Genomic DNA, 23,961 nt, shown 5'->3' with positions numbered 1-23,961 from the left:
TCAAACAAGGACAGCTGATGCCAGACTTTTATGCTCTCCTTTCCCAAGGTGAAGCTATGAACTAGAAAACAGGTCTAGGTTGGGTTCATATTTTGTCAAAACAACTAGTCAGTTTGGTGAAAATAAAATACTGTTTTACTCATTTTTATTTACTTCATTCAGCAGTCATTTATTTGTGTGCTCAATTATTTAGTTCAGAACCATCCACTGAAACTTCTAGGGTGGTGGAGATGGTTGAGATCTGCCCCGAGCCACACATGGTTGCTAATCACTGAAATGTGGCCAGTGTGATTTGAGGAACTGAATTTTTTTAATATTAATATTTTCTAATTTTCATTCATTTAGATGTACACAGCTACATGTAGCACAGATAGCAGGAGGACAGCCACAGTGGTGAGGAGTCCAGGACCTCCTCTCACTCACAGCTGCCCAGCTTCTCCATACCTCAGTTGTCCCATCTACAAAATGGGCAGCAGCCCAATCCCATAGCATAAGTAAAGTTTAGCATAAATAAAAGTTAAGCACATACATAGAAAATGCTTTAAGTGTTCATTGCTCCTTGGGTCTTCCTGAGGTTCTGGCATGTGGAGGTTAAGAGGGAGAGAGCTTGAGGACCAACCACTTGCTATACCACCACCACTATTTATTAAACACTTACACTGTGCCCACACTTGTTGCATATTGTCTTATTTAATCCTCATGGCATTTTTAGGGAGTAGGACTTACTATCATATTCATTTTACACACGGAGAAACTGAGGCAGGGACCAGTCAGGATTCAGCTGAGGACTGATTGCAGAGTCTCCATGTGCATTGCCTGAAGTCAACATGGGTAAAGAAACAACCAAGTCAATTTATGATCGCTCTCTTTGTGCTCTGAGTGGATTGAGTTGTTCAGTGTGTGGGGATCATTTGGACCCAGCCTGAGAGAGGAAGAACATGTACCAAGAACACAAGAACTTAAAAAAAAAAAAACAAAGAAAAATAAAGCTTAGCCTTCCTGGAGTGAGTTTCCCCAGGGTAATGAAAGCCTTTAGGACTTGCCATGACTCAGAAGCTCAGAGCTGACATAGCTTAGCAGTGAATCATTCCTCTGATAATCGAGTCGGAGCCATTTTAGTAGTGAAGACTAAAACTGTAATGTATTACATGAAAAGAATTAAAAATCTAATATTTGAGTGGCAAGGGGAGTCTCCTTCGCCTCCCCTCAGCTCTCAGGTGTATTACCTTCATCCTCTTTTACAACCCAATAGCACAACTTACACATTTATTTTTAATTTTTTTAAATTTTATTTTTTTACACATAAAAAAAAAATCCTTTTCCTCATCTCTCTTTCCTTCTTAAAAAATAAAAAATTTTCTTTTTGCTTACCTGTCCCCATTGGCAGAAATCACTGCCTGAACTGTCCCTGTCTCCCTCCCTTCTCTCATTTGCTGCTGTGTCTCTCTACTGCTTCTCTCAAACACAAATTCATTAAAAAAAAATATTGATCAGGAGTGCACTCTATCAGGCTCTGTGCTCAGCACTGCAAATCAGGTGAGGAACTAGCCAGACTCACCCCTGCTCGCATGCAGCTCACAGCCTGGCTGTAAATGCAGCCAGAGGTCAGTTACTTCAGAGTAGTGAAGAATTGGGGGCAGTAGATTAAACTCTTGGAAAATTTAAACTTTTTAAAATTTTGTTACTTGCAGATTATATTGATGATGAGAGCTAGTAAGTAAGTACAAGTGCTTTACATATATATTCACTTAATTCTCACCAAAAAATGAAGTCTGTCTTTTTATAGTTGAAGTTCCTCTTCCTATGGGTGTGGGGAGGGCGGATTGCCTGGGTCAAGGTCCGGCAAGAGGTTCAAGTCAGAGCAGGGACATACAGGCCCCCCGCTGAGACTGTAACACCCCGACGTGAGGAGCCCCCCCCCCCACGTCTCGGCCCCTGTATACTTTCAGCCCACCGAGGGTAATGCACACAGACCAGCTCTCGGCTCCGAGCTCAGACCTGGTGGCTGACATCCAGGCTCCGTCTCCTTCTCATTGTATTTCCTTGGGCAAAATCGGCCCTGGGGGCATCTAGCCAGAGCAATGCCAGGGCCTGGGGCATTGGTGCCTGTGGACTTGACACCTTTGGTGGCCTCAGAGGTCTTGTCTGGGGCTCCAGATGCCCCTCTGGTTTGTCCCAGTGTGCTGGACATGTTAGGATGGCTTCCCTTGTGTGACACAGCTTGACGAAGGGGCCTCCCACCAGGGCACCTACAGTGTGGAAAGCCCTGCCCTGGGATTGACCACAGCCAACCTTCACAACAAGTGTAGCAGGGGTCCAGGGCACAGATTGTGTATATTCATTTATCAGATGAGGAGATGGAGCTTCAGAGGGGTCAGGAGCAGCCAAAGCTGGTCAGCAGGACCAGGCAAGGAGAGACTAGAACCCCAGTCCTGAGACTAAGTTCCCATTGCTGTATGTGTGTCTGGCTTTCTCTGTGCTTGGCATCTCTCTTGGTTAAGTCTACTTCCATCTCCATCCTGGACACTGATTCCCAGCTCTTCCTCATACCTGTGGCAGCTGACCAGCCGAGCTCGCTAAAGAGCCCAGAGGTCAAAGCCATCCCCAGTACAGGCAGGAGAATTGGGGGCAGTAGATTAAGCTGCTGGTGATGGCAAAAATCCCACTTAAAGAGATTATTTAGTATGGGACACCGGGGTCTGAGGCTCAACATAATTCAACTAGAAATTTGTTGCCTAAAAGGTATGGAATTGAATTCTTAAGATTTTGACTCAGGCTTTGTGCTTATTTTCAAAATTCTTTTCTCTATTTTGTTTTCTCTTGATACTGTCTCTTGGAATCAGAGAGGGCAGAGGAACTGGATCCTCTTCATATTGTCTGATGGAGGTAGTTTATGATTCTGATCCTGATCCAACACAAAAGAGTGTCCCCTATGTCCTAGACACTCACGTTTCCTCATCTGATCCTCAGTACAGCCATGCAAGGTGGGTGTCTTCATCCTCATTTACAGGGTACTCAGGCCTTGGAAGGCCCTTCTGGAACACTAGGAACTCTCCCTCTACTTAAGCTGGGGTGGAAGTGAATTTGCCAAGTACCAGCCTTCATTCATTCTCTAGCGAATTGTCTCAGAAACATACCAGGCAGAGGAAGGAGAGGTTAAAAGGCTAGGAGCCAGAACACCAACATTCAAATTCTGGCTTTGTCTCTACTAGCAGGAGACCCTGCACAAGCAGCTTAGTTGCATTACGCCTCAAAATATGGATGCTAATAGTAACAGGTAACCTATACCAAGCCCTTAGAAGGTTGCCTGGTGTACTATGAGCCCTGTGAATGGTAGCTCTTATTCCTGGATATTAGGTACCAATATTTATTAATGAAGAAATGTATATGGAGAGTTGGATAACTGGCTCAAAGTCACACAGATGGTAAGTGGTGAAAACATAGTAGGTCACCTGGCATCTCAGCCCTTGGTAGAGGTTAAGAGTACAGGTTTGGAAATGAGGCAGACGTGGGGCTGCAGCCCAGCTCTGCCACTTACTGGCTGTGTGATCAAGTCACTTAACATCACTCTAACTCAGTTTTCTTATCCATAAAACAACAATACTAATACCTCCGTTTTAAGGATTAGACATGATAGTGTTTAAAGTGCCTGGCACTTGGGGCACCTGGGTGGTTCAGTTGATTAAGCCTCTAACTGTTGGTTTCTGCTCAGGTCATGATCTCATGGGTCATGGGATCAAGCCCCCATTGGGCTCTGCATTCAGCAGAGAGTCTGCTTGAGATTCTCTCTCTCTCTCTCTCTCTTCCTTCTCCCCACCTCACCACCAAATAGATGGATAAGTCTTTTGATAAAAAGAGAAGAAGAAAAATAAGGTGCCTGGCACAGAATGGATGCTCACATGCAAAATAAACGAACAAGCCCAAGAGTCACACGATTCAGTTCTCCACCGAGACAGCCAATCCAGATGCCTGTCCTGCCTGGTAGCCCTTCACCAGCAGTCCTGGCAGTTGGCGGAGCTGGAACACAACCACCCTCAGGGTCAGCTTTTAGGAAGTAGATTCTGTATGGGTTGTTCAGATTGACTGGGCTTCACTTCAGTTCCCTTGGAGGATTTGGTTTTAAGTGCTTGTGTGCCTGTAAGGGCATCTGCAGAGGCCAGTGGGGCGTGGGGCATGGAAAGCAGAGCAGTAACCCTGTGTGCCTTTTGTTTCTGTTTATCAGGAGTATCAGTGACTATTTCAGAAATGTACAGAACAGCCTTGCTTTGTATCATAGTTGCCATTTGGCTAAAATGCCTTCCCCAGAACCCGTTTGACAACATATCCTGGAGCAGTAGGGCAGCCAGGGTTAGAAAGCAAAAAGTCAGAAATACACCTTTAGCTGGGTAGAACTGGATGGGCCATATGTCTCTGTGCTCCCCCTAGGTCCCTCTAGGTCCTGAGGGTGGTGGAGTCTCCTGCTGGACCTTCCCTGCCCTCCAGTTACTGTGAAAATTCTCCCAGATGCTGGTGGCTGCCAGACTGACTGCCAGGGAGGAGCAGCCACTGCCCCTATGCCAGCTGCCCCAGGCAGGCCTGCGAGGTCCGGAACAGAGCCATGTGAGAGTAGTGCTCCAGCAGGGCTGTGCCTAGCGTAACAGGGCTCTTTCTCTGGTCACTGGACCCTGCCCTCCAGGGAGACTCCACAGTCTGGGAAAGTCTGTGGGGCACACAGGGCATGCTGCCTAGGTGCCATAGTGAAAATTAATAGCTCCTATTAGTTCAGTGCTTCCTGTGTGTTAGGCCCTGTGCTGAGCACTTGCTATTCATTTCCTCACTTAATTATTAAAGTTACCCTAGTAGTAATACTTCCATGAGCTTATGAAGTTCAATTCACTCAAATCGTGGAGAAATTACTCTGAGTGAAATAACAATATTAATAAAATACAATTCCAGCCTTCAAGGAGTCACTGTCTGGTCTTAATCCTCCGACTCAGGCAACTGTTCTGTGTCTCTGTCTACTGGAGTCTGAATCCCAGCTCCACCACTTCTTAACTGTGGGACCTCTGACAAATTGCTTAACCTCTCCGTGTCATGGTTTCTCCTTTTGTAATTGGGGATGATCATAATAGAATTTACCTTTTAGGGTAGTTGTGAAGATTAATGAGACACTCCATGAAAAGCACTGGAAACAGTGACTAGTTCAGAGCACTTAATGACTGTTAGCCATGCATGAATGGCTTCCGGGGACCTGTGATACTCTAGGCCATATAGTGGGTGATTTTGTATTTGTCTGTGAATATTCCGTAAGACAAAGGGGCCATAACCTGGGACCCTGAGAAAATGAAGAGGTATTCCTAAATGGAAGGTCAAGTTTAGATGCATGGCTGGACCTAGAGATCTTGTTGTTCTACTTTGCCTACCAAAAAGCTAAGTTCTTAGGGGAGCTTTGTAAATGGCACCCCCACTGCTCCTGGGGTCATGTCAGTAAGATATAGCAATCTAGCCAGTGAGGACTTGAGGGACTTCATAAGGCACATGATCCACAAAACCTGGAAGAAGACTTAGAGATCATCTAGTCTAAATTCCCCGGGGTACACAAGAGGGACTCTGAACTCAGTGGTTGAGCCTGTGTCTCTCTGAGATAACAGTTCAAAGAATTGGAGAGTTTACTGATTTGAAAGTCTAGTCTGAAGAACTGGGCAAACTCCTGTGTTTTTTCTTGCAGGAGTGCAAGGATCAGGGAGATGGGGTGTCTTTGGAAGCACTGAAAAAGTGTTACCATTGTAGATTACTATTACTAACTTGGTGTTGCTCCTTGTTTTAGCGTTTTCCAGAGAAATGGAACCTGTAGGGTTTGTGTATGTGTGCACGTGTGTGTTCAGAGAAGGGGATTGAGAGACTTATTTTAAGGAATTGGCTTATGTGATTATAGGGACTGGCAAATCTGAAATTTGTGGGGCAGGCCAGCAAGCTGGAGCCTCTGGCAGGATTTCTTTTCTTTCTTTCTTTCTTTCTTTCTTTCTTTCTTTCTTTCTTTCTTTCTTCTTTTTTAAGATTTTATTTATTTATCTGAGAGACAGTGAGAGCAAGAGAGAGAAGCAGATTGGCTGCTGAGCAGAGACCCTGATACAGGGGCTCAATCCCAGGCCCCTGAGATCATGACCTGAACTGAAGGCAGACACTTAACTGACTGAGCCACCCAGGCACCTCTCAGGTAGGATTTCTGTTCCAGTCTGGAGGCAGAATTCCATCTTCCCTAGGAAACCTTAGTTTTTGACTGTTTGGGTGAGGTATATCCACATTATGGAACATAATCTCTTTTACTTAAAGATGATTACAAATGTTAATCACATCTATAAAATACCTTTATGGTAACAGCTGGAGTTTGACCAAACAAGTGGCACATAGCCTCTCGGAGTAACAGATAAAATGATCGACCACAGGAGCCCTCATAGTGGGGTCGCAGCAGTCTGATCCTAGGAGGTCTGGTGACCTCCGTAGCCTTGTCCCTTAGGGTCCAGCACACTGTGCAGCAGGAGCACAGCAAAGGAAATGGCTCTGCAATAGGGCGGGGTGGTTTGGCAAGGAATGCTTATTCACTTCTCTGAAAACCTCATTCAGAGGTTGGCATGCAGGTTAATTACTGCAATGGTGACCTTCAGCGAATGGGGACAAGCAGGGAGGCTGACTTATCAAAAAACAGGAAATGTCCCAAAGAATGCCTTGAGTCATGGTCCGGAGTGCATTCTGCATTTGAGTCAGTTGTTCTGTTCTGGGTTGAAAGCATTTAATTCCTGTCCATAGGAGGAAACAGTCATCTTAATAAAATTAGAGATGAGAGCAGGGGTAGAGAAGGGGAAGAGAGGCTCCCGTGATTCATCTGATGTTTAGCACCTGCAATTTAGACCTTTTTTTAAAAAAAAAACAGTGGTGAAATTGAATAATTGAATAATATAAATATGTGGCTGTGTAGCTGCTGACAAGAAAGAAATTCATTTACTTTTGAGGGTTTTTTTAGCTGATATATTTATGTGTGAATAGACTTTCAATAAAATGTAATGTCACATATTTGGATAAAACGAGAGCCTCCTTTTCAGAAGGAATTGAGCTGGGTTTCTTCAGAAGGGTAGGAGCTAATGTTAGCGGGTGATCTTTACTTACTGAGGAGGGAGGAGGAGGAACAGTGGTTGAATGCGTGGACTACAGAATCACACTAGTTCTGAGTTAGAGCATTTCTTCCTAGCTCTGTGATCTTGGGAAAATTACCTAACCATTCTGGGCTTGTTTTGCTCCCCTGCAAATAGGAGGTAATTTACCTGGAGGGCTTGCTGGCAAGGTTAAATGAAACGACCAATGTGCAGGATTTAGCACATGCCTGGCTGAGAGAGAGCGCCCCCTAGAGGGTAGCACTACTGACACCAACGCAAGGCCGGGAGCAGCCACAGTTCCACTTGAATAGTCTCGCTTGGTCTGTGGTCACCCTCTATCTGCAGGGACTCGGCCAGTTCTCTTTGTTCTTAATACACAACAGGATCGTCTGTTCAAGAACATGTATCAGAAGAGTTGTTACGCAATTTGGTTTTTCTTGTGGGATTAATGAACCTCTTGGAGTTATAAAGCCCAAGGTCTTTTTTTTTTTTTTTAGATTTTTATTTATTTATTCATGAGAAACACAAAGAGAGGCAGACACAAAGGCAGAGGGAGAAGCAGGCTCCATGCAGGGAGCCCGATGTGGGACTCAATCCTGGGACTGCAGGATCACGCCCTGAGCCAAAGGCAGATGCTCAACCGTTGACCCACCCAGGCATCCCTAAAGCCCAATGTCTAAAGCCCTCTTTATGAAGTGGTTTGTATCAGCCAGATGAAGCTTAGTTTGGCATTCATGGCTTCACAGGGTGGCCATAACCTTACAGCACAGCCTGGTTGCCTCTACTCCCTTCCACATCCCTTTGGTTCCAGCCACTTGGGCAGTGCAGTGTCCCAGACATGACCTGTTCTCTCTCCCCTGTGGCTGACCCACCCACCCTATTGCCTCCACCTGGAGTAACTTTTTCTTCCCAACTCCACGTTTGCAACCCATTCTTGTCTTTCAATCCCCAGCTCAGCCTCTGCTTCCTCTCTGAGGTCTTACCTGCTATCTTGAAGTCACCTCCTCTTTTCATTTGTACCCCCTCTGATGGCAACTGCAGCCTACTCTCTGTACCAGTTACCTATCGTTAGTTCCATCAACCTCCCTGCTGGAGCACCTGAAGCCAGAAACTGTGTCTGGGGATCTCTGTATCTCCCACAGTGTCTAGCTCAGTGCCTGGAAAGTGATATTTCAAAACTATTTGTTGGATAGAAGAATGAGAAAACTCATTAATGCTTATGGAAGAACTCACTTAGTGGATCATTTCCATGGGTTGAGCTATGAGGTCCCTTGCCTGATCATTTCCATGGGTTGAGCTACAAGGCATTATTCCCATTATTCCTCCTCTGGCAGGAGGAAGCTCCAACATGAGGACAAAGCAGGCAGGAACATGGTGGGCTGTTTGCTCTTTGCTGAAAACATGTATCAAGATTCATTTGGCTCTTCTGTTCAAGAGCCCATGAACTCTATTTGTTCAATGTTTGAAGACCAAGAATTATCTTGTACTCTTCTGTTTCTCCAGTTCCCAGCACATAATAGGTGCTGGGTAGATGTTTGAAGATGAATGAATGAACAAATGGCCCTTCCTTTTTCACACTCCGCAATTGCTGACTCTGGAACAATCCAGCCCCTATTGGGGAAGGGGAGGGGGGTCAGTAGTAGCAGGCTCAGCTTCAAGGTCCCCATGCAGCATTTCTTCTCGTATGCTGACTCCCAGGTCAGTAAGCAGCTTGAGATTCAACTCAAGTGAGCAGGTACTGGCTCTTTCCACAGTCTCTCTGGAGCTCTTGGCCCTGTCTAGAATCTTGGGGATTCGGAGACCAAGTTTTGCTTCTGTACCATCCTTCAGTAACCTGAGTCCTACCTCAAGCTCCTATGCCCAATTTCCATAAATTACATGTGGCTTTCTCCTTGCTTTACTTACATGATGTGATCTCTTCCGATTTCCCATCTTTTCCCTTGAAGGTCTGCTGCAGTCCCAGGATCTAGATTCACTCCTTCCTGACTCAGTTCTCTAGCCACCCAGCTCTGGTTGTGGCAGCAAGAGTGGTGGTGAGCTAGAGGGATATTAATGGTACCATTTCATGCTTGTGCAAGGCAGGAATTCCTAACTTTTGTGAAGATCATGAACTCATGTGAGAATCTGATGAGATCAGTAAACTGTCTCCCCGGAAACTCACAGATGTCACATTTTGTGTTGGAGCAGATAGTCTTAGAGAGTCTCAGGGTACTCTGAAACCTGACCTTTAGACTTTCCTATGGCCATCGCCTAGGAGGCCAAGTGCATCACACATATTATATTTATGTGTTTTCTTTATCTAGTGTTTCTGACAGCTTCCAGATAGGCGCTATGGTGCGGTGGTGAACACACAGTCAGGTTTTAGAGCCAAGGAGATGTAGGTTCAGTTTCTGGCTCTCTTTTTTTATTAGCTGCGTGACCTTAGGCAAGTTAACCAGCTTCTCTCAATTCTTTGTCTGTAAAACAGGGATGAGAATGTTAACCCTGCGAGGGTGCTGTAAGGATTTAGAGACATGGCAGTAGAATGCACATCCAGGCCCCTGTAGGTGATTATTTAGAGGGAGCTGCTACAATTATCGAAAGAAGCCCATTGTCCAGTTCCACCAGTTTAAACTTTGCTTGGCTTCTCTTTCTCTCAAGAGTACTTGCTTATTCTGTAACCAGAGAACAAAATTGAGAGGTTTCCATCAGATGACAGGAGGGGTGAGTGTGGCCAAATGGCAATGTGGGAGGGGACAGGATAGCTTCTAGGTGCTATCGGAATCAGATCCATTGAGGGGTTCCATAGGCCACATAGAAAGACCACATTTAGAACTAATCAGTACAGGTCCAGGCATGAGCCAATGAGCAGGGTCATGCTGAAGTCTAGAAAGGGAAGCCAGCTAGGCTCTGGGAGTCACTCAAGTGGAAAAGTTAATACTAAGCAGAGTGAGGGTGGTGATTCATGGCTTTATTATGCTGAGATCTTGGAAGAATGAGGTGGTTAGTCCCACAACTCTTGGAGGAGAGGCTGCTGGAGTTTAAAACCTATCCCTGCCACTTACTAACGGGGTCACTTTGAATATGCTACTTCTCAGTTTCCTTACCTCTGAAAGGGGGATGAAAATTATTATACATATCTCCTAGGGTTTTTTCTTTTAAGATTTTTTTTTATTTATTCATGAGACAGAGAGACAGAGAGAGAGAGAGAAAGAAAGAAAGAAAGAAAGAAAGAAAGAAAGAAAGAAAGAGACAGAAATACAGGCAGAGGGAGAAGCAGGCTCCATGCAGGGAGCCTGACATGGGACTTGATTCCGAGTCTCCAGGATCAAGCCCTGGGCTGAGGCGGCGCTAAACCACTGAGCCAGCCGGTGGACTACCCTCTCCTGGGGTTTTTAAAGAGATTAGATGATGTGAGAGAATAGAAAATATACATGTTGTGTTGGTCTCTGCCCCCATTCCCCATCACTTCCTGGCACTGAGCTAAAACCTTTATAAATTTTTAAGTGGTGGGAGTGGGAGCATCTTTAGTTCTAATGAGGTGACTCTGGGTGGGCTCCTGGATGGGGACTGGTCATTAGAAAGACAAGGCCATGATGAGAAGCTTGGAATTTTTGGCCCTGCCAACCACTTCTCAAGACTGGAGAAAGGGGCTGGAAATAGAGTTAATAATTGATCTTGCCTATGTGAGGAAGCCTCCATAAAACCCCAAAAGCATGGAGTTCTGAGAACTCCCAACTCCATGAGGACAGAAGCTCCCGTGTCCAGAACCTTCCAAACCTTACCTCATGTATCTCTTCATCTAGCTGTTCATCTGTACCCTCTATCGTATCCTTTAATAAACCAATAAACATAAATAACTGTTTTTCCTGAGTTCTGTGAGCCACTCTACCAAATTAATTGAACCCAATGAGGGAGTTATGGGAACCTCAGATTTATAGCCTGCTAGGTCCGAAGCACACACGACAGCCTGGACTTGCTATTGTCATTTGAATCCTTAACCTGTGGGATCTGAAGCTGTCTCCAGGTAAGTAAGTGTCAGCATTGAGTTAAATTGTAAAACACCTAACCAATGTCACATAAAATTGCTTGGTGGGGGACCCCCCCCCACCATACATCTGGTGTCAGAAGTGTGTGAATGTTCTATGTGATAGTAAAGGAGATACACAGAAGGAAAACTGCTTTGTTTTTTGTTTTTTTTTCCTGAAAACAGATGAGCTCATGCTTACAACCTTTTGTATTCAAACACTAGCTTTTATTTTGATAAGTATTTGGAGATTAGAGACCCAACAGATGCCCCTGCTCTTTGGACTTCTCCAAGGAAACTTTAAGCACTAGCTGGATTAACATTTATTCATCCAGGAAGGTGTACTGTCCAGTCTCAGATACAGAAAAGGAAAATCTGTATCTTCAGAAAAGGTGAGCCTGGAGTAACGGAGACCCTGTATTCTCTGCGGGTCCCAGAAAGTATATACCCACTAATTACCGGGTGCCGAAGCCCAGGGAGGGAGTCCAGCTCATTCTTTTTTATTTATTTATTTATTTATTTATTTATTTATTTATTTATTTATTTATTTATTTATTTATGATAGGCACACAGTGAGAGAGAGAGAGAGGCAGAGACACAGGCAGAGGGAGAAGCAGGCTCCATGCACCGGGAGCTCGACGTGGGATTCGATCCCGGGTCTCCAGGATCGCGCCCTGGGCCAAAGGCAGGCGCTAAACCGCTGCGCCACCCAGGGATCCCTCCAGCTCATTCTTGAAGCTATGGAGAGTTACTACATGCAGAGGCAACATGGGCTCAGAAATTGCAGGCTATATAGGACCCAGTGCCCAGTATTAGCTCACAAGAATTTCCTTGTTCCTTTGAATCTCAGTAGTCACATCTATAAAATGGCAACGCTTGTTTGTCAAAGATTAGCTTCGTTGGCTTCTTTCTGCAATAAGCTGGAGATGTGGAGGCCCTGGGTAACCTTGGTCTATGGGAGCTGGTGAGGGAGAGGCAGGGGATCACAGCATTCCCATGATTTTGAGTCCCTCATCCCCTACCATCCTGTAGATGTGGGCACAGAAGAAACATTTTAGGCTAAAAAAATGCCATTCAGTTTGGAAAACTTTGACTCAGATAGCCCCAGCTCTAGCCAGATGAATGAGAAAATATGGGCACACTAGTCAGCCCTCAGGGGAACACTCTTGGAATGAAAGAATGAATGGTACATGTTCAAAAAATATTTCTAGGGACACCTCAGTGGCTCAGCGGTTGAACATCTGCCTTTGGCTCAGGGTGTGATCCCGGGGTCCTGGGATCCAGTCCTACATCGGGCTCCCTGCATGGAGCCTATTTCTCCTCTGCCTGTGTCTCTGCCTCTCTCTGTGTGTCTCTCATGAATAAATAAATAAAATCTTTAAAAAATATATTTCTAATTAACTGATCTCTTTTTTTATTTGCAGATGAGAAAAAGAAAACAAAGAAAGTTGACAACGAACTCAATCCTGTCTGGAATGAGGTAACTTGTGATTTTTTTTTTTAACATTGTTTCAAGGGATAAGCTACCTCTGAATGTACCATCTTGGGTCAAAGATTAGCTTTTCCCTTTGGAAGAAGAATCTCTGCATTGTACCCCCACCCCTCCATTTCCCTTGTGGCCACAGAGACAGCAGAACCGTTCAGGAGATATACCATGATGACATAATACAGTAGTGCAGTGAGCAAAGCCTAGACCTGGAGTGAGAGGGTTGAGTCTAACCTGAAACAGTCTGGAGGTTGCTGAGTGACCTTGGTGCAGTTATGTCGCATGTCTGGGGCATATATGTAGAGTGGGGTGGGGTTAGATCATCTTCAGAGCCCCAGAAGGAAAGATCCATATTTAAACACCTGTCTGCATGTGACTAATCAAGAGTGTATTACATGACATTTTGTGTGTCTGGGTGAGTAATGACATTTACTGTTTTTCATGTTTTGATAAAATAATATATCCTTAATGTAGACATTTTGAAAGCTTCAGATCAACATAAAAAAATTGACCTTTGTACCCACTACCCAGAATTAACTACTGTTAACATCTGGGATATATCAATAAATGTTTATTGCATAAATAGATTGAATAAAATATGAAATTGGCAAATTAGCATCATATGGCTTCCTATCCTATTTTTTCTTACTATTATATTCTGAGCAAATACCATATCATTCCATTCATAAATATTTTAATACTATGCAATATTCTATAGAAGGGTTATAATTTCTTCACATCTCCCACTGTGGACTTTATTTTATAAACAGTTCCATGTTGAATATATTTATAGGTATGTGAAAATTTTAATTCTTTCCACTGAGTAGATTTTCCTATGCTGACTAATTTTTTAAAAGATGATCATAAGCCCCATTTTTTTTCCCAAAAGTCAATCAAACCTTCCTGGATAAGCACAGGATAAATGTCTTTGTTATTTTCACTGAGTCATCAGGCTGTGAAGACTTCTCCTCCACCAACTGTAAATTTGTCTCTACCCCCACAACTAGTGTCAATATCCTGTAAAATAAAGACTTTGCCTTTTCATTGAATGAGGTGAAGACAAAATGCCTTTTTAATGCCTTTCTGAGAAGAAGAAAATTCTGAGGCAATTCTACTTCTTTGAAATTTCACTGGAACCCAGAACACAGCCAGCTGGATGGCCAGTTCTGTGAAAGCAAGAGGCTAGTCTGGTTGGTCCAATGGACACTGTGGATCCTAGCACCTTGTACAGAGCTTGATAAATAAAACAAATTGAAAATACTTACATGTATACATTTAGTGCTTCAAGTTTTGAGTAATTCTAACAGGTGTCTTTATATTTGGTCAATCCATATGGCTAATGGCAGAGAGGTAGATGGATACGTAAACAGACATGTCTTCCGCAGGGCATCACCCATCTCGCCCCATTTTGTTTCCAACATCTATTTTTTAAATTGCAAATGTATTTATCAAGTAAACTTCTCAGTTGTAGTTTTATAACTAAAATCTAGCCCAAATGAGATGCCAACCCAGACCCATTGGAGTTAGTATTCTAACATGAGCTCTGACAAATTCTCCATCTACTCCAAACCCATTACAAGGAGAATCAAATCATCAGTAGACACTGTTTTATTTAATTCATATATTACATAATAAATCAAAGGCATCACTGGTGTTTTGATTTTTTTAATGTTTGCCATTAAACAGCAATTTATTATATTAAGATGAAAGTCTCATCTGACTACAGACTAATCCTGGTGGAACTTAAAATAAAGGGCTGATGCATTTTAGAAAATGTATTTTTAGATTATTCGTCTCTTTGATAATAATATGATTAGGAAGAGCAAGTATTTAGCGAAGAAAGTATTCATTTTATTCTTCTAGCCAATTGTGGTGGACATGAAGTAAATTCTCTATGAGATGGGTTTGGTGACTTGTCCATAGTCACTGAGCCTAGAAAATGGGAAGTAGAAGTCACCCCAGGTCCTCTGAGGCTAAGTCTGGTTTGCCTTCCCACAGCTCTCAACAGCTTTCAGGTTTGGAATTTGGTCACTTCTATCTAACTATAGAATTAAGTAATTCAAAAGATTGTTATTGGTGAAGATAATGACCTGGTGTTTAGTATTTGTACATCTTATTATACTCCCTGATCTCTTTAACAACTTTTTTGTTTTTATAACCTTCCTGTGCACAGATTTTGGAGTTTGACTTGAGGGGTATACCACTGGACTTTTCATCTTCCCTTACAATTGTTGTGAAAGATTTTGAGACAATTGGACAAAATAAGTAAGTTGATATCAACTATTTTTTTTCATTTTACATATTATTTTACTATTGTCTATTTTGTTGAAGGAACATATTGTTAATGACATTTTTATATACTTCCAATATAACTGTGCTTCAATTCCATGTCCCACTGCCCCCCACAGCCTTCTGAGCCAATATCAGATGTGATTAATTGATCACAGTGCCTTTTCCCAAACTTCTGTACGATAGTTCCCCCTAATAGCACTCATGGGAAGAGGGCAAATCCCCACCTGAAGCCTCAGCTTGGCACTTATTTTGGATATTCAGTGTCCCTTTCTGTAGACTGAGTTGATGTGCAGTCTATCTGATCCTGACATTCTCTTCCTAAATTTGAACAAAGAAAATGTGGTGGGTCGTGATACAGGGTCCTTCCAAAGTTTGGGGCTCCATGCATCTTGAGAGATATGTTGCACTTGGTGTTGTGGTGTCTGCTGAGCATAATGACCAAGGGAGCAGGCCATTACTGTGGCATTATTTTGATGGGAATTTTCAGGCCAGAAAAAGGTAAATTCCAGGCAAAATACGAAGCTGGTGTTCATTACTCTTTCTTTATTTCTTTTTTTTTTTAAGATTTTATTTATTTATCCATGAGAGACACAAGAGAGGCAGAGAGATAGGCAGAGGAAGAAGTAGGCTCCCTGTGGGGACCCTAATGTAGGACTTGATCCCAGGACCCCGGGATGACGACCTGAGCCAAAGGCAGATGCTCAACCACTGAGCCACCCAGGTGCCTCTGTTTATTACTCTTTCAATCTCCCACCCCCCCCACTTCTGGTGGGGGGCCTCCCTCCTCCTGACCTCTCCCAGGCACCCAGTATCTGTATTTATGTTTCAAGGCTCCCACCAGGGTGCCCACTCCACCCTGCCTTCTGGGCCATATCTGCACCCTCTGCCAATTCTTTTCCCAACAGAATTTACCTGTCCTGTATCTCAGTCCTTCAGAGGCTCACTGGTTGAAAGGAGCTGTCTGGGAAGCTACCCCAGGTCATGGTGGTACGGAACTAATAGTTTATACTGTGTGAACTTCCCAAGAACAGTGATCTTGTGACTGAGGCAGCTGGTGACTTATCTGAAGAAGTGAACAAAATGGAAATTTTAGGCCCTTATGGCAGGGTCCTGGGGGAGGTCTTTTAAATTGGGAGATTAGTTCTGTGTCCTACAAATGTCACTGCATAGGTGTTCACCATCTTCCAGTGAAACGCGACCCTGAGTCTGCTTTGAAATGAACAGTGCAGGTGATAATGACCTTGTGCTGTCTGTGCGCTCACTGTGCTAAGCTGCATGCTTCTCCACCATCAGCCAGGAACTGTGAACTTTGACCTTGTGGCCACCAAGTAAACAATGCATACACCCTGGTCAAATTCAAATTTGCCCGTGAGTACATTGCAGGAAAAAAAATTTAACCCATCTGGGAATATGCTATATATTTGTCCAAACTATTTCTGTATTTTTGCCCCAGATTTTTTTTCTTGGCTTTTTTTTTACTAAAAATTTGGCCTTCAGGGATCTGCTCACTGTTCAGTGTGGGAACTCTTTTACCTGAAAGTGCAAGGCTGGGGCAGAGGATTTTTCTACCAGCTTAAGGAATGTCTTGCTTGTTGACATTCCTGTTGCTGTGGAAACTAGTTGTGCAAACAGGACTCTCACTGAGCATCTGCTGCTCTGAACCTGGAAAAAACAGGTTTGCCTGTGCACCCATGCCCACACCCACAACGGACTGCCAGGTCCAGACCATGCAAGCATTGCTCTGGTATGTCAGCGATGTCCCTCCTCGGGCTCTGGGAGCCTGCTGAGCTGTTCGGTGCAGACTCTGCTCTTCTCCACTTCATAGTCATCCAACCAACCATCCAGGCTGAATGAAGGTGAAAAAGGAGCCAGAAGTGCCTCTTGGTCATGTGATGAAAATGAAATATTTTTAGCTGAAATGTCGGAGTAGAAAGATTTTAACAGCCACTGAAGAATGAAGAGTTCCCTCTGCAGACAGGCAATACAGCTATCACTTAGGGAATGCCAAGGGCTATGCCAAGCTCTTTAGATGCATTATTCTATTTAATCTTCACAGACACTATGAAGCAAGTCATAGTTTTCCCCAAAGACGCATAGTATTCTGCTCAAGGTCATACAGTATGTATGTGTCAGAGTCAGCATTTATGTCTAGGCCTTTACTCTTGACTTTTACATTATACTGAAAACCTCAAACCACCTGTGGGAACCAAAATGTAGGTGGAATTATTCGTTAACTGTTGGCTAGAGTAAAAGTAATTTTTCTTTCTAATTTTGCAAAAAAAATCAAGAACAGTCATCAGAATATTGGTAATTCCTTCTTATTTAATGGTTTTAAGCAGGCATTTTTATACTCTTGAATAACAAGTCACTTATGCTCATGCTTTACAGTGGACAAGATAAATTTGTAGAGTATATTCTCATCTCCTGTGGTCATCACAATAACCTTGAGAAGTAGAGATGAGATTTGAAACTGGGACTCTGATCTCTTGGCATCCTGGTCCTGCTGTCACTCCATTTGAGTTCCTAAAGAAGAATCAGCTTCAGGAGCCTGGAAATGTAGGAATGAAAGGTGTTTACAATGAGTTTTCAGGTTAGCGTGTGTGTGTGTGTGTGTGTGTGTGTGCATGTGTGCATGTGTCCATGCATGCCAAAGAGGAAAAAGAGTTACCAGTTAGGGTTTTTGTATTACTGTTCGCTTTGCATGGAATACTCTTTCCTTCTAACTGCAGTAGATGTGAAATGTAGTCATTTGGCTCCACACCTTGGACTACCCACCCTAGAACTGCCCCTCCTTTTGCTCTCCAGCTCACTTCCCTGCCTTATTTTCTCAGAGCCCTTCTTGTTAGTGAGCTCATACGGGCATGGAAAAGGTGGAGGGAGTCCAGCTGGGTATGTGGACATTTGTGTTGGGTTTTAGATAAGTACTGAAAGATGTAGCTGGTCCACATTCCTGCTTTATCTAGCTCAGTTCACCACCATCTGACATGTTCTTATCTATTTGGTTACTCACTTGGCCTTCCCCTTCCCCTACTATAAGCTCCACATCTATCTTGTTTGCCACTATAACGCCAACGCTTAGTACAGTGCCTAGCACATAATAAGCTTTCAGTAAGTGTGTTTTGAATGAATTAACAAGTAAGTTTATGATATCAGGGATGCCTGGGTGGCTCAGTGGTTGAGCATCTGCCTTTGATAGAGTCCTGAGATTGAGTTCCACATTGGGCTCCCCGCAGGGAGCCTGCATCTCCCTCTGTCTGTGTCTCTGCCTCTCTGTGTCTCTCATGAATAAATAAATAAAATCTTTTTAAAAAAAGTTTATGATACAAATGTATGAATGAAACCTAAAGTATCTTGCATTGGATAGTTGGCCCACTAGTAATGGGCCATTGGTGTAGACTGTCCAGCCCAGCTCTCTGGACAGCCCTCTGGTTCCAACTTCAGTTTAATCTGCAAAGAAGTCAGAACATAAAGGAGTCAGATCACAAGGGAAACGTATGCCTGTGCCAAAGCTCCTGCCTTTTTGTAGAGAGATGTGGGGCTTACCCCTGAGCTCACAGGGAGGCAGCAGATCATAATGCTTGGAAGCTGAGATTCGGGAGCCAGAGACTGCTTAGAGACTCAGCTCTCCTGGTGACTAGTGGGGACCTTAGGCAAGTGACTTAACCCCTCCAGTCCTTAAAGTGATCATAGTTTGGATATTTGCTTGCATTAAGGTAATATAACAGGGACTAGATGTACTCACTCACCTGCTGCACCAAAAAACAAGATAAAACATATGTAACCATGGTTTCAGATATTGAACACCAGCAGCATAGGATAATGACAGCCGAGAAAGGGGAGGTCAATGAAATGAGCTTTTCGAGTACCCAACTTAATGCCTAGAGAGCATTCCCAGGCTGCAGTTCAAGGAGAGGGAAGTCAGGCAGGTCCCAGTTGTCTCCCAGGGTTGGGGACTGCAGATGGGAGTCTAGAGCTACACACATGCATGCACACAAAGTGGGACCTGGGGATACAGAATTAGAAAAGGAAAGAGACAAGCTTGGGTTGCAAAATATACGAATTCCCTGAGTAAAGGTTTGTGGGGTTTTTTGGAGGTTTTGTTTTCGTTTTTTATTAGAGAAAACAGAGAATGTGGTTTGGAATGGAATTAATTTAGTGGAGAAGTATGGTATGGCTTATGAGAAATTTTCATTTCCTGGTTTATAGAAGACCTTGTCTTCAGTCTTTTTATACTTTTATTTCTCCTAGCAATGAGGCTCACTTCTCACATCACCACATGTACATATGATAGTGAGATTTGTTTAGGTGGAGCCACCACCTTGCTTTCTTCCCCTGTAGTTGGTGAGGAGGGATGGACAACCCATGGGCTGAGGCAGACTTTCTAACTGACGCAACTTCTCAGACTGTGTGAACATCTAAACCAGAAGCCAGAGTTACTGTGGAAAGGAGTTCTTGGTTTGGTTGTCTTTAGTTCCATATTATCTATCAATAGAGTGGCAAAACTATGAAAAGATCAAAACTGGCTTGGGCTGGCTGACTCCGGGTGCTAAGGCTGAGCCCCCGTATTTGGGGAGACCTGCTAAGTAGCTGCCACAGTCCTGCGGGCATCCCTTAACATCTCATGAGTAAGTAAAGGGGGACCACAGCCCTGGAGAAAGACACCTAGAGAGACTTGAAAGAAAAAGGCATTTCATAATGACAAGAGCTATAATTATCCTCTAATTGCACTTGGAGGACCATCTCTTAGGAGAGGAAGCTTTACAATTTGTAAGTCATTTGCCAGGTTATTGGACTATCTTCAGTGACGTATCAATTAATGTATTCATTCGACAAATAATTACTAATGCCTATATGTGCCAGACATTGCTCCAGGCATTGGGAGTACTCCATGTCTTTTATCAGGTTTATATCTGAGAGGAGGGAACATATCAGATGGTGATCAGTAACGATGAAGAAAAATAAAGCAGGGGGAAAAGAGGAGAAGATGATGAGAGGTGTGTGTCTGTGCGTGTGTGTGTGTGTATGTGTGCATATGTGCATATGTATATGTGTGTACTGGTTAGGTAGGGTTTTTTCATAAGGAATTATTTTGGAGTCTGTTTTATAGTGGAATATCTTATGAAAACTCTGGCTTTAAAAACTTTATTCAGATTCCATTAATTGGATCTTACGAGAATTCAGCTATAGCTGAAGTTTACTTCTGGTCTAATTCTGAAAATAAAAATTGTTTTCCAGAGAAACTCTTGGTATACACAGCATTGAGGTTGGGGAGAGAGCTGTTTTGTGTAGAAAGTGCTGGTTTTAAGAACTTTGCACAGTGATTGCACAGAAATGGATGTGGGTAGGTTCTTATCTGTTCATTCCTGCCTGCCTACCCATATCCCTGCATAGATATCCCACTTTCCTGTGATTTAGGCTTGAGTTCATACCAGCTTTCCCTGTAAGTACTGGGCTGGCATCACATGCTTCTTTTGGATCCCCTTTACTAGAGTAGTGTCTGAAATAAAAAAAAAAAAACTGTTAAGCACTTACTGCACTGTTAGGTTTTTTTAGTAACTAAATGGAAATGAGATCGCCAAGGCAAGCGAGGGTCCAAGAACAGATTTTATTGCAGGCACCCTCAGGCGAGGTTCCACTACTCACAGGGGAAAGAGAGTGAGTCGGGGAAGTCGCGCCAAGACAAGGTGGTAGGGGGTTTACATAACGTTGTAAGGCAGAACAGTTGGCTCTATTGGTTGGCTCATATGCAAAGGAAGGATTGCAATCCAACCAGTCAGAGTGACCCTCACTATGCAAAGGAAGGATTGCAGTTCGGCCAGTCAAAGGTGACTTCCTCCTCTAGGGTTTGAAGGGTTGGGGAAGTCCAAAGGAGAGGTCTAAGGGTCTGTGTCAAGCTGTCAGCAGGTCATTGGTCCATTGGCGTCCCAAGTGGAGGTAGTTACAGGAACTTCAGCCATTTGGGGTATCCGCCATCTTGAGGAGTTTCCCTTCCTGCCTGGCCCCAACATACACCATCCTTACAATACTGCTAGGTAGTAGCTGCCATAATCCCCATTTTACAGACGAGGAAACTGAGACTCAGAGAAGTAAAACAACCTGTATACGGCCTCTAGTATGAGGAGGAGTCTGAATTAGTCAGCGCTGCATAGCTCCAATTTCTCAATTACTGTTATTCTGTCTCCTTTACTTGTTAGGTCCAAGTACTTGATGAGTGAATGAATGAGTGGATGAATGAGTGAATACATGAAAGCTACTACCTTGATTCTAATGGCTGGGGGAATTAGACAGAGGCAGAGCCTGGGTATTCCCCTACACTGTTAAAACAGGCAAGCACAGATTCAGAGCTTTGAGGACTGAGTGAACAGGAGAATTGGTTAGGTGAAAATAACAAAATAGCAGGTTACAGTCATTTATTCCAGAACTAATTATTGAGCAAAGCCTGCATGCCAGGCGTTAGGCTAGCTGACCTCCTTGCAGCCACAAAGTGACTGACTCTGGCCAAGATACCTCACTGATCCAGAGAGCTTTTGTTGCAGAGGCTTTGGCTTCCACTCAGTTCCTTCTCTGGTTAAAGTGACGCCATTTGCCACAGGCAGCAGGGTTGGGAGGGACTGGAAAAAAGGGAATTGTTGCCAGCCCTGAATCCTGCAAAACCTGCCACAGCCCCAGACCAGGTCAGTGATTCCAAAACCCAGGAATGGGGTTTGTGAAAAGTACAGAACACAGCCCAGCCCCAGAGGGGGGCTGATACACAGCCAGGTTTGGGAGTCACATCTTGGACCAGTGTTTCTACATTTGATGAACAGGACAAAGGCCCCAAGGCTCTTTGACAATCCTGGTATGGAGTAAGGAGGGAAAGCCACAGGAAAAGTACAGATAACTAGGCTTGCTGAGTGGATTTTATTCAAGTTTTGCTTAGTACTTTGTTCTATTAAATAATTGGATTTCTGTGCCCAATTCTCAAATGTGAATGTTTGTTATCATATTGAAGGTACTTTTAAAAACCATACATGAAAAAAAATAAAAAATAAAAAAATAAAAAATAAAAACCATACATGTCTCCCTCCCTCCAGATCTAGCTTTGCCAACTGCCTTTCCTGCCCTGACCACCCTCCACCCATCCCTCTACTTTTCTTGCTCCCACTTAGAATCACTGGTTTTAGACCATTGTTTCTCAAACTTCCTGGGTTTAAGAATGAACTAATGACACAGTCTGACTCTGAGTCCTGAGAATCTGTAACTGCCCTGGTGATTCTGCTGCAGGGAGTTCTGGGGTACCACGGTGTATGAGCTAATCCAAAGGGCCAGGTGGGCTGCTTGGGAGACTCAGGAGGGTTCTTCACTGGTGAAGTGGCTGGGAGACCAAGAAGATGCCCTTTGAGGGGGTTTTTGCTTATCCACAACTTCCTGTGATAGGACTTGCTGTCATGATTGCCCCAGCTTTTCCCACCCATCTGGTTGTAAGCAAGGTATAATAAGCCTGCCTCTCCCACCTTTGGGCTCAGCTGGGGGTATGAGTAGGGGTGGGGTGGGGAGGAGTTTGACAGATACAGGCCCTGGGGAATAAGTGTAGGGGTGGGTGATGGGGCCCAGCCAGGGAACCCCAAGACCACTCTGGCCTGGTTGAAATGACAAAGCTCAGCTGGCTGAGAGCCCAGTGCTTCAAAGGGTGGACATGACTGACCCTTTCAGGTTTTCTACAGGGGACCTGGGAGCAGCTTGGAGAAGTATCTGTCCTCAGCCCAGTTGGGGATTGTTATTCCCTCATAGAGGATGGAAAGTTGAGACACGCTGCAGTCTCTAGGGGCAGAAACAGTGCATGTGATTTACTTTCCAGAGTCCAATGTATTTTTCCTTTCCTTCACAAAGGAATTTCCAGTAAACCCTCCTCCAGTAATCCATGTGGGCTGTGTCCCTGCTGCACAGAACAACTTGATATATGTGAGCTCTCATGAACTCAGCCAGCAAAGCCCTTACTCACCACAGTGGCATGTGGCTGTTAATGTTTGGGTCTATGCTAATAGGGAGAACATTTCCCTTTTCTCTTTTTTAAACATACTAGACTTTGTTTTAACAAGTTAGAGAAGTTCTTAACCAACCCTTGCCTGACGAAATTGACTAGTTTTCAATTCCACTGCTTAGAATTACTTTCATGTCACAGAGAGACCCAACTCAAGACTATCTAGACATTCAAGAACTGTAAGGGATAAGAACAAGACTGGCTTTTTCTTCACTTCAGAATACATCTGCAGCTTATTAATTCTGCAAACAAAGCTAAAGGGCCCTGAGATTCTTCCACTGTAAAGTTTCCTTTTGAGACGTGGTCCATCTGTTTTAGTGTTGGCTGAAGTCCACGGGGAGACTCTTATTTTTCCATGCAAATTCAGGGCAAACTGTGCGCACTACTGTCACACTGTAACTTGTTAGCATATTTATTTATAGCGTTAGCAATAGGAATGAAAAAGGGCTTTTGGTTTAGTGTCACCTCCTTTAAAGGAAGCTGGCTTGTGGTCCAGCTGCACTGCTCTTGTCCCCTGTGTAGGAGGTCAGGTCATCATTTCCCAGCCTCTCACAGTAATCTGTAGCCAGGCAACATCACAAAAAGCAGCCCACTCCAGGCTGGCCGGCCCTCGGAGTCCTGCGGAGCTCAGACTTGCCTATAGGGGGCGCTGTCTCCAATTCACAATGAAAACTTAGAAGTTGTTCCTGTTGGCATTTTATTTCAGCTCAGACTAGCTGTTAAAAATATTTGGGGGGATTAAAATCTTCCCAGGCTTTCATGTGAACACATTGTCTTTACTTCAGAAAAGAAGAAAGTGAAGTTTTCTGTTAAGCCACCTCTCCCACATACAAACACAAAAGCATCAGAAGTTTATGATGAAAAAAAACAAATTGTAAGAAATGGGACTAGAGTTTCTGAAAGAAGGAATTGAAAGAAGAAGAAGTGTGAGTTTATAATAGGCTGTTTTTATTTTACTCCATTCCTCGTCCACTCTCTGTCATCACTGTCTCTCAGCCTCTTAGGGGGAAGGGAAATGTACACGTAG

The 23,961-nt window shown here is 43.8% G+C and overlaps 1 protein-coding gene across 2 annotated transcripts in view; it reads left to right on the top strand.

The window, feature by feature from the left end:
- Positions 1-23,961, top strand: part of MYOF (myoferlin) — a 144,176-nt gene that overhangs the window by 11,251 nt on the left and 108,964 nt on the right. For both annotated transcript variants that reach the window (XM_055346146.1, XM_055346145.1), the window contains exons 2-3: positions 12,561-12,616; positions 14,796-14,887. In XM_055346146.1, coding sequence (XP_055202121.1) covers positions 12,561-12,616; positions 14,796-14,887 — 148 coding nt within the window. The remainder of the gene's footprint in view (positions 1-12,560; positions 12,617-14,795; positions 14,888-23,961) is intronic.

The sequence above is a fragment of the Nyctereutes procyonoides genome, unplaced genomic scaffold (assembly GCF_905146905.1).
Source record: "Nyctereutes procyonoides isolate TBG_1078 unplaced genomic scaffold, NYPRO_anot_genome, whole genome shotgun sequence".
In the NCBI taxonomy this organism is placed as follows: domain Eukaryota; kingdom Metazoa; phylum Chordata; class Mammalia; order Carnivora; family Canidae; genus Nyctereutes; species Nyctereutes procyonoides.
Note: the sequence above shows the minus strand (reverse complement) of the source record. Positions and strands in the feature narration are given on the sequence as shown.